This window comes from Electrophorus electricus, chromosome 6, assembly GCF_013358815.1.
Source record: "Electrophorus electricus isolate fEleEle1 chromosome 6, fEleEle1.pri, whole genome shotgun sequence".
NCBI classification, from domain to species: Eukaryota; Metazoa; Chordata; class Actinopteri; order Gymnotiformes; family Gymnotidae; genus Electrophorus; species Electrophorus electricus.
The window spans coordinates 1,743,282-1,755,000 of NC_049540.1; the positions used below are offsets into that span (position 1 = coordinate 1,743,282).

At 51.0% G+C, this 11,719-nt stretch overlaps 1 protein-coding gene across 3 annotated transcripts in view; it reads left to right on the forward strand.

Moving 5' to 3' along the window:
• The first annotated feature begins 844 nt into the window (after positions 1-844).
• eda (ectodysplasin A) overlaps positions 845-11,719 on the forward strand; it is a 39,226-nt gene continuing 28,351 nt past the window's right edge. For all 3 annotated transcript variants that reach the window (XM_035527408.1, XM_035527409.1, XM_035527410.1), the window contains exon 1: positions 845-1,207. In XM_035527408.1, the coding sequence (XP_035383301.1) occupies positions 938-1,207 (270 nt within the window). In that variant the 5' untranslated portion in view covers positions 845-937. The remainder of the gene's footprint in view (positions 1,208-11,719) is intronic.

Below are 11,719 nucleotides of genomic sequence, written 5' to 3' on the forward strand. Positions count from 1 at the left end.
TTGTAATTTGTTTGAAAAGACATGATGAGCTGTCAGAGAGAGAGAGAGAGAGAGAGAGAGAGAGAGAGAGAGGGAGAGAGAGAGAAAGAGAGAGAGAGGGAGAGAGAGAGAGAGAGGAGAGAGGGAGAGAGAGAGAGAGAGAGAGAGAGAGAGAGAGAGAGAGAGAGAGAGAGAGATGGACAGATAGCCAAAGTGAGGGAAGCAGGGCGATGTTTCCTACTCATGGAAAGCAGAAATTTACCTTAAAGACTGGCAGCTTTATCAGTGAAGTAGACAGACAGATAGATAGATCGTGTGTGTGTGTGTGTGTGTGTGTGTGTGTGTGTGTGTGTGTGTGTAAAAGTTCTGAAAGAAGGAGGGAGAGGCAATCAGATTTAGATCACGATCTTAACATCCAGACAAAGGAGGCGCTCGAGATATCAGTCTCTGGAATTTCAGTCTCTCACACAATTAGCTGCATTTAGAGTATGAATAAGATTTTAGGCTTAAGTTACTTCTGTACCGACGTACGTGTGTGTGTGTGTGTGTGTAGGAGGTGGTTAGCGCGAGAGAAAGAGTGCTGCGTTTATTTTGTTTGTTCAGACTAATGATTGCCGGTTCGGATCTTAACGGAAAGTGTTAACGATCAACCCCGCGTGCTGCAGCTGCGTTACTGCGCTCCCGAGAACCTGCGCGTGACACACGCGACTTACCACGCGCTTCACGAGCGTTCAATGAGATGACGTGACCCCGGCAGCCAATCAGGCGCGAGGGGTCGGCCTCCGAAACCGGCCGCCCTGAACTTTATCAGCTCGCCCCTCCTACGACCGCGGGTAAGAGTACAGATGAGGTCGGTAGCGCGAGTCTCGTCTTCTGCAGCGAACTGACGGCGCAAAGTCACCGAGAGTCGCACGCAGTTGAGCATGCCGAAGTAGCGCCCGCACAGCTGCACGCAAGCATGGGAGCCACGGCCGAGGAGAAAGCACGCGCAGCGTGTACGTGCCAGAGTAGGTGCAACAACTGCAAAGTCTTCCTGGGGTTCTTCGTGCTGTCGCTCGCGCTTCACGTCGCCACGCTCGTGTGTTATCTGGACCTGCGCTCCGAGATCAAACGCGACGTCCTGACGAAGGAGCGAGACGACATTTCCGCGGCGAGGGCGAGTGCCGAGGCGACGGCGCTGGGGGTGCTGCGGGCACGCGACTCCAGCGCCCCTGAAGCGGACAAACCGGTAAGGCTGGGGCGAATGCGCTCTCGCGCAAAAGCGTGTCCCCGCGCGCACTGTCTGCGTCTGTGAAAAGCGGTGCTTTGGGCTCGGATGTGATAACACATGCTCGTGCTTTAGTGTCCCTCTCCCGGTTTGTTTGTTAGCAACCCTATTGTTCATCGTCGCTGTCCACGCGCTGTTCACCGTGCGCGTGAAAAAGTGCCTCTATAACCGGCAGTTGGCACGAGGAGACGCATGGTGTTGCGTCCACAGTAGCCGTGCGGCCTCGCGCACCTACATGGCCCGGACCTTCCTCAATCAGGCGAGCGCGTGTGTGCGTCAAAGCCACACGGGCACGCGATGTGCGTGAGCGCGTTTAACCTGCAGGCTGAATCGTTGATGTCTGAACGACCTCTGTCGACTTTATTCACACAGACGCGCGTGGTGTCACCGGCGCAGGTCGCCGTGCGTGCGCAACCCTACCCAGGTTTCGCCCCAGGTCGCGCGCTCTGGCGAAATTCCAAACTTTTCTACCTTAACTCCACTTCTCTCTGCCGCGGGGTGCCCGTGCATCCTTCATGGTGAAATCCCAGGTCTTTACTAGGTCAGTGGTATCGAATCACACACGCACACACTCTTAAAACTACTGCGAGGTTTCCTCTGGACAAATGAACCTTTATATGCCGTTGCCTAGCAGGCAGGTTATTTGGTAAGTGAAGCCTGCACCGCGCTAGAAACTGTTTGCAGGCGTTCCAGTGGATGATTGGACAGGAGGAACGTGCTGTTGATGTGGCGGAGTTTGGAAATGAGGCAGTGAGGCAAAGAAAATGGGGTGTGGGTTACTTGTAAAGACCATGAGGAAGACCGACAGATTCCACCTGTTGTATTGGAAGTGTGTGTGTCAGGCTTGGCAGGATGCGTATTCTTTGTGTCGTGTGAATGATCTGAAGATGCATGTTGGAACGAGTGCGTGCGCGCACACACACACACTTGCAAGGACAGCACTAATATTATCTGTGTGTGTGGTACATTTATTGCTATGGATGGATGGATGGAAAAGGCACAGGAAGAGAGATCCAAGGTGCAAGAATCCCACACACACGCACATGCATACATCCACAGTGTGTGACCCAGCTGTGTGTGCACAAGCTTCAGACATGCAACATGTGTGCTTGTGTGACTGAAAACTGATCTGAGATCAGGACTGAGTGAGTGGGTCCATTTAAGAGTTTAGAACTCTGTTCATTAAGAAACCAGTCTGATCTGAGGTCAGGTGTGTGTGCTCTGAACGAGCTCAGCTCTATAGGCATCAGCTGCTGCCACCCCTACTCCCGTGAGCAGTTTCCATCTGTGGCTGATTACACACACACACGGGTATCGTTACAGACAGACAATCAGACAGACATTGTTATTGTGTAAATATGGTGGTTGTGCTAACACTATCCAAACTCTCTAACTTACAGGGGAAGTCTCCCTCTCGTCTCCCTCTCGTCTTTTTTCCTCTTCTTTCTCCATCTCTTGTTCTGTACTCCTCCCCAGGCACTGTGGCATTTGGCCAGAGCTCAGTGTGATCTCTCCCTGTCTGTCTCTCACACTCACACACACTTTATTAGGACTAGGAATGTAGCAAACTCCTTCCAACAGGATATTACCTTGTTACAACCAGTCAGTAATTACTGTTTACTAACATTCTCTCTCACACACACACACACACACACACACACACACACAGACAGTTTACTCTTCCCTGTGGAAGTCATGTGACTAAAACCCATGCCAGTGCGGGGCAGACCAGTTCCCCGGGCAAGACCCACGGAGGAGGTTTTTTTTAACTGAGGAGACTCATTGAACCTTGTCCCCTCGAAGCACCTCCTGCTTTTACAGCTCCAGAAATGGTCTAGTTCTCTCCTCACTGCATAGTTGGCTAACTAGCTGAGGATTTATTAGTTACAGCGAAGACATCATCTGTTTCCGATGACGAAGAGTATTCACAGAAGAAATGGAGTACTAACAGTTTCCCAGGTGAATGCAGTCAACCTCGCAGAGAAATTTGCTTGCATTTTTGCTGCTTTAAAAAAAATTTTTTACTGCAAACAAGGCATGCTGGACTTCTCAGTCAGCAGCTCCATGGTAACACCCTGACCCGTCTTGGTTTTCAGTCGTGACCTCCGTAGCCATGTGTCACTGTGGGGAATGCTGGGATATGGTCGCTATCGTATGGCTGGGTTTGATGGAAGCTTGGCACAGCACGGAAAACGGATCCGGCTGCCTCTGTCATTCCAGAACCAGGATGTGAGTGTTCGCTCAGCAGTCCAGTGGGTGCGCCTGAACATGTCCACGCCACACAGCTGGTGAAACTGGGACTGGGAGGTGAACTTGTGCCTCCGGCAGTTACCTGGATACGATACGCGAGCCAATAGCGGTTAACCGTACAGTTCTGCACCAGCTCAGACCGCTGGTTACAACTTTTACTTCTGAGCTTCTGTCTTTGGCTCCGCCTCTCTGAGCATGCTCTGTGTAGCCTAGGCTTTGTGAGGCATTAGTGACTGATCACTAATGAGGCACATGCACATCAAACAGGTGGTGAAGTCACAGAGGGGGAGGGAGAGAGAAAATATTTGCTTCAGTTTAATGGAAGAGCTGTTAACAGCTGCATGCATTTAAAGTTGTAGCCACACAGATGTGTGTGAGAGGGAGGGAGTGTGTGTGTGTGTGTGTTTGTGTGTGTGTGTGTGTGTGTGTGTGTGTGAGTGAGCATTTGTGTGTGCACAAGTGAGAGGTGTGAGTGTACTGTGCATGTCACAAGCACCAAAGAAACGACAGGGAGGAGGTTAAAGTTTGATCATACACACATGCACTCACACACACGCATGCACTCATACGTACACACACACACACACACACACACTAGTGTACACGTACACACACACTCACACACTCTTTGCCACACACACTCTCTCTTTGCCACACACACTCTCTCTTTGCCTCATACACACACTCTCTCTTTGCCTCACACACACACACACTCTCTCTTTGCCACACACACACACACTCTCTCTCTTTGCCACACACACACACTCGAGTGTGTGTGAGGCAGAGAGAGTGTGTGTGTGTGTGAGGCAGAGAGTGTGTGTGTGTGTGTGTGAGGCAGAGAGAGTGTGTGTGTGAGGCAGAGAGAGTGTGTGTGTGAGGCAGAGAGAGTGTATGTGTGAGGCAGAGAGTGTGTGTGTGAGGCAGAGAGTGTGTGAGGCAAAGAGAGAGCATGTGAGTGTGTGGCAAAGAGTGTAAGAGAGCATGTGTGAGGCAGAGTGTGTGAGGCAAAGAGAGAGTGTGTGAGGCAGTGTGAGTGTGAGGCAGTGTATTTAAGTGTGAGGCAAAGGGTGTGTGTGAGGCAAAAAGAGAGTATGTGAGGCAAAGAGAGTATGTGAGTGTGAGGCAAAGAGAGTATGAGAGAGCATGTGTGAGGCAGAGAGAGTGTGTGTGAGAGTGATTGAGGCAAAGAGAGTGAGTGAGGCAGAGAGTGTGTGAGGCAAAGAGTGTATTTAAGTGTGTGTGAGGCAGAGAGAGAGAGTGTGAGGCAAAGCGAGAGTGTGTGTGAGGCAAAGAGAGTTTGTGACTCGGCGAGAGAGAGTGTTTGTGAGAGGCAAGGAGAGTGTGTGTGTAAGAGAGAGTGAGAGGCAAAGAGAGAGTGTGTGTGAGGCAAAGAGAGAGAGTATGTGTGAGGCAAGGTGTGAGAGTGTGTGTGTGAGGCAGAGAGTGTGTGAGGCAAAGAGTGTATGAGAGCGTGTGTGAGGCAAAGAGAGAGTGTGTGTGTGTGAGGCAAAGAGTGTCTCACACACACTCTCTCTTTGCCTCACACACTTTCACACTCTCTGCCTCACACACTCACATGCTCTCTGCCTCACACTCTCACATGCTCGCACACTCCCTCTTTGCCTCACACACACACACTCTCTCTGCCTTACACATGCTCTCATACACTCTTTGCCACACACACTCACACACTCTCTCTTTGCCTCACACATACTCTCTTTTTGCCTCACACACACACTCTCTGCCTTGCACACTTAAATACACTCTCTGCCTCACACACTCACACGCTCTCTTTGCCTCACACAGACTCTCTGCCTCACACACTCTCTCTTTGCCTCACACACACTCTCATACACTCTCTTTGCCTCACACTTTTTGCCTCACACACTCTGTCTTTGCCTCGCGTGCACACTTTGCCTCACACATCTTTTGCCACACACACTCACACACTCTTTGCCTCACGCACACACTCTCACACTCTCGCTTCCTCACACACACATTCTCTCACTCTCTCTTTGCCTCACACACACACACACTCTCGCTTTGCCTCACACACTCTCTCTCTCTGCCTCACACACGCTCTCTCATACACTCGCTTTGCCTCACTAACACACTCTCTCTTTGCCACACACTCATACACACTCACACACTCTCTCTCTGCCTCACACACACACTCACACACACACACACACTCTCTCTCTGCCTCACACACACACACACACTCTCTCTCTGCCTCACACACACTCTCTCATACACTCTTTGCTTCACACACTCTTTGCCTCACACACATTCTCACACTCTCTTTGCCTCATGCACACACACTCTCGCTTTGCCTCACACACTCTCTGCCTCACACACGCTCTCTCATACACTCGCTTTGCCTCACACTCACACACTCTCTCTTTGCCACACACTCACACACTCTCCCTCTGCCTCACACACACACACACTCACACACACACACTCTGCCTCACACACTCTTTCACACTTTCTCTTTGCCTCACACTTTCACACACTTTGCCTCACACATACACTCACACTCTTTGCCTCACATTCTTTGCCACACACACTCTCTCTTTGCCTCACACACACTCTCTCACTCTCTCTCTGCCTCACTCACACACACTCTCTGCCTCACACACACACTCTTTCTCTCACACACTCACACTCTCTCTCTGCCTCACACTCTCACACACTCACACTCTCTCTCTGCCTCACACGCTCTCACACACACCCTCTCTCTGCCTCACACGCTCTCACACACACCCTCTCTTTGCCTCACACGCTCTCACACACACACCCTATCTTTGCCTCACACGCTCTCACACACTCTCTTTGCCTCACACACGCTCTCTCATACACTCACACTCTCACACACTCTCTCTTTGCCTCACACACGCTCTCATACTCTTTCTGCCACACACACTTTCTCTCTTTGCCTCACACACACAGTTACACACACACTCTCACATTCACACACTCTCTCACTCTCTTTGCTGCACACACACACACACTCTCTCTTTGCCTCACACACTCTCTCTGCCTCACACTCTCTCTCGCTTTGCCTCACACACACTCTTACACACACACACTCATTCACACACACACTCTCTCTGCCTCACACACTCTTACACACACACACTCTCACATTCACACACACTCTCACACTCTCTTTGCCTCACACACGTGCTCTCTCACACACACTCTTTCTCCCTTTGCGTCACACACACTCTCACACTGCCTCTCACACACACACACACACTCTCTGCCACAGACTCTCTGCCTCACACACACACACACACTCTCTCTGCCTCACACACACACTCTTTGCCGCACACACTCTCTCTCTGCCTCACACGCTCTCTCACACACACCCTCTCTTTGCCTCACATGCTCACACACACACACTCTTTGCCACTCTCACACACACACAATCTCTCTCTTTGCCTCACACACACACACTCACACTCACACACGCTCTCTCTCTTTGCCGCACACACACACTCTCTTTGCCTCACACACACTCTCTTTGCCATACACACACTCACACACACTCTCTCTCTCTTTGGCTTACACACACTCTTTCTCTTTGCCTCACACACTCTCTTTTTGCCTCACACACATGCTCTCTCACACTCACTCACTCTCTCTCTCTGCCTCACACACTCTCTCTTTTTGCCTCACACACGTGCTCTCTCACACTCACTCACTCTCTCTCTCTGCCTCACACACTCTCTCTTTGCCACGCACACTCACACACACTCTTTGCCTCACACACGTGCTCTCTCTCTCTCTGCCTCACACTCTCTCTCGCTTTGCCTCACACACGTGCTCTCTCTCTCTCTGCCTCACACTCTCTCTCGCTTTGCCTCACACACTCTTACACACACACACTCTCACATTCACACACACTCACACTCTCTTTGCCTCACACACGTGCTCTCTCACACACACTCTTTCTCCCTTTGCCTCACACACACTCTCACACTGCCTCTCACACACACACTCACACACACTCTCTGCCACAGACTCTCTGCCTCACACACACACACACTCTCTCTGCCTCACACACACTCTTTGCCGCACACACACACTCTCTCTTTGCCTCTCACACACTCTCTCTCTGCCTCACACGCTCTCTCACACACACCCTCTCTTTGCCTCACATGCTCACACACACCCTCTCTTTGCCTCACACACACACTCTCTCTCTGCCTCACACACACTCTCTGACTCACACACTCACACACACACACTCTTTGCCACTCTCACACACACACATGCTCTCACACTCTTTCTGTCACACACACACACTCTCTCTTTGCCACACACACACACTCTCTCTCTCTCTCTTTGCCTCACACACACACTCACACACGCTCTCTCTCTTTGCCGCACACACACACTCTCTCTTTGCCACACACACACACTCTCTCTCTCTCTCTTTGCCTCACACACACACACACACACACTCACACACGCTCTCTCTCTTTGCCGCACACACACACACTCTCTTTGCCATACACACACTCTCTCTCTCTTTGCCACACACTCTCTTTGGCTTACACACACTCTTTCTCTTTGCCTCACACACTCTCTCTTTTTGCCTCACACATGCTCGCTCACACTCACTCACTCTCTCTCTGCCTCACACACTCTCTCGTTTTGGCTCACACACGTGCTCTCTCACACTCACTCTCTCTCTCTGCCTCACACACTCTCACACACACTCTTTGCCTCACACGTGCTCTCTCTCTCTCTTTGCCTCACACACACTCTCTCTGCCTCACACTCTCTCTCGCTTTGCCTCACACACACTCTCTGCCTCACACTCTCTCTCGCTTTGCCTCACACACACTCTCTGCCTCACACTCTCTCTCGCTTTGCCTCACACACACTCTTTGCCGCACACACACACTCTCTCTTTGCCTCTCACACACTCTCTCTCTGCCTCACACGCTCTCACACACCCTCTCTTTGCCTCACACACACACTCTCTCTCTGCCTCACACACACTCACACTCTCTCTTTGCCACACACACACACTCACACTCTCTCTCTTTGCCACACACTCACACTCTCTCTCTTTGCCACACACTCACACTCTCTCTCTTTGCCACACACACACACTCTTGAGTGTGTGTGAGGCAGAGAGAGTGTGTGTGAGGCAGAGAGTGTGAAGCAGCGAGAGAGAGTGTGTGTGTGTGTGAGGCAAAGAGTATGAGAGTGTGTGTGTGAGGCAAAGAGGGTGTGTGTGTCAGGCAAAGAGTGTGTGAGGCAAAGAGAGAGAGCATGTGAGTGTGTGGCAGAGTGTAAGAGCATGTGTGAGGCAGAGTGTGTGAGGCAAAGAGAGAGTGAGGCAGTGAGTGTGAGGCAAAGAGTGTATTTAAGTGTGAGGCAAAGAGTGAGTGTGTGAGGCAAAGAGTGAGTGTGTGAGGCAAAGGGTGTGTGAGGCAAAAAGAGAGAGTATGTGAGGCAAAGAGAGTATGTGAGTGTGTGAGGCAAAGAGTGTGTGTGAGGCAAAGAGAGTGAGAGTGTGGCAAAGAGAGTGAGAGCATGTGTGAGGCAGAGAGAGAGTGTGAGTGAGTGAGGCAAAGAGAGTGTGAGTGAGGCAGAGTGAGAGTGTGTGAGGCAAAGAGTGTATTTAAGTGTGTGAGGCAAAGAGTGAGTGTGTGTGAGGCAGAGTGTATGAGAGAGTGTGTGAGTGAGGCAAAGAAAGTGTGAATGAGGCAGAGAGAGTTGAGTGAGGCAGAGAGAGAGAGTGTGTGAGGCAAAGAGTGTGTGGCAAAGTGTGAGGCAGAGAGTGTATGAGAGCATGTGTGAGGCAGAGAGGGAGTGTGAGTGTGTGAGGTAGAGAGAGTGTGTAAGTGTGTGTGAGGCAGAGAGAGTGTGTAAGTGTGTGTGAGGCAAAGAGTGTGTGTGTGAGGCAAAGAGAGTTTGAGTGTGTGAGGCAAAGAGTATGAGAGCGTGTGTGAGGCAGAGAGAGTGTGAGGCAAAGCGAGAGTGTGTGAGGCAAAGAGTTTGTGACTCAGCGAGAGAGAGTGTTTGTGAGAGGCAAGGAGAGTGTGTGTAAGAGAGAGTGAGAGGCAAAGAAAGAGTGTGTGAGGCAAAGAGAGAGTATGTGTGAGGCAAGGTGTGAGAGTGTGTGTGGGGCAAAGGGATTGTATGAGAGCATGTGTGAGGCAAAGAGTGTGTGTGTGTGAGGCAAAGAGTGTGTGTGAGGCAAAGAGTGTATGAGAGCGTGTGTGAGGCAGAGTGTGTGTGTGTGAGGCAAAGTCTCACACACTCTCTCTTTGCCTCACACACTTTCACACTCTCTCTCTGCCTCACACACTCACATGCTCTCTGCCTCACACTCTCACATGCTCACACACTCCCTCTGCCTCACACACACTCTCTCTGCCTTACACATGCTCTCATACACGCTTTGCCTCACACACTCTTTCTCTTTGCCTCACACATACTCTTTTTGCCTCACACACACTCTCTGCCTCACACACTTAAATACACTCTCTCTGCCTCACACGCTCTCTTTGCCTCACACAGACTCTCTCTCTGCCTCACACACACTCTCATACACTCTCTTTGCCTCACACTTTTTGCCTCACACACTCTCTCTTTGCCTCGCGCGCACACTTTGCCTCACACACCTTTTGCCACACAGACTCACACACTCTTTGCCTCACGCACACACTCTCACACTCTGTCGCTTCCTCACACACACATTCTCTCACTCCCTCTTTGCCTCACACACACACACTCTCGCTTTGCATCACACACTCTCTCTCTCTGCCTCACACACGCTCTCTCATACACTCGCTTTGCCTCACTAACACACTCTCTCTTTGCCACACACTCATACACACTCTCACACTCTCTCTCTGCCTCACACTCACACACACTCTCTCTCTCTGCCTCACACACACACTCTCATACACTCTTTGCTTCACACACTCTTTGCCTCACACACATTCTCACACTCTCTCTTTGCCTCATACACACACACACTCTTGCTTTGCCTCACACACTCTCTGCCTCACACGCTCTCTCATACACTCGCTTTGCCTCACACACACACTCTCTCTCTTTGCCACACACACACTCTCTCTTTGCCACACACTCACACACTCTCCCTCTGCCTCACACACACACACACACACTCTCTGCCGCACACACTCTTTCACACTCTTTCTCTTTGCCTCACACTCTTTCACACTCTCTTTGCCTCACACATACACTCACACTCTCTTTGCCTCACACTCTTTGCCTCACACACACTTACACTCTCTTTGCCTCACACACACTTACACTCTCTTTGCCTCACACACACTTACACTCTCTCTCTGCCTCACACACACACACACACACTCTCTTTCTGCCTCACTCACACACACTCTCTGCCTCACACACACACTCTCTCTCACACACTCACACTCTCTCTGCCTCACACGCTCTCTCACACACCCTCTCTCTGCCTCACACGCTCTCTCACACACCCTCTCTTTGCCTCACACGCTCTCATACACACCCTATCTTTGCCTCACACACACACTCTCTTTGCCTCACACACGCTCACACTTTCTGCCACACACACTCTTTCTCTCTTTGCCTCACACACACGCTTACACACACACTCTCACATTCACACACTCTTTGCCTCACACACTCTCTCTGCCTCACACTCTCTCTTGCTTTGCCTCACACACACTCTTACACACACACACTCACATTCACACACACACACTCTTTGCCTCACACACACTCTCTCTGCCTCACTCTCTCTCGCTTTGCCTCACACACACTCTTACACACACACTCTCACATTCACACACACTCTCACACTCTCTTTGCCTCACACACGTGCTCTCTCACACACACTCTTTCTCCCTTTACCTCACACACACTCTCTCACACTGCCTCTCACAGACACACTCACACACACTCTCTGCCACAGACTCTCTGCCTCACACACACACACTCTCTCTCTGCCTCACACACACTCTTTGCCGCACACACACACTCTCTCTTTGCCTCTCACACACTCTCTCTCTGCCTCACACGCTCTCTCACACACCCTCTCTTTGCCTCACACACACCCTCTCTTTGCCTCACACACACACTCTCTCTCTGCCTCACACACACACTCTTTGCCACTCTCACACACACACAATCTCTTTGCCTCACACATGCTCTCACACTCTTTCTGTCACACACACACACTCT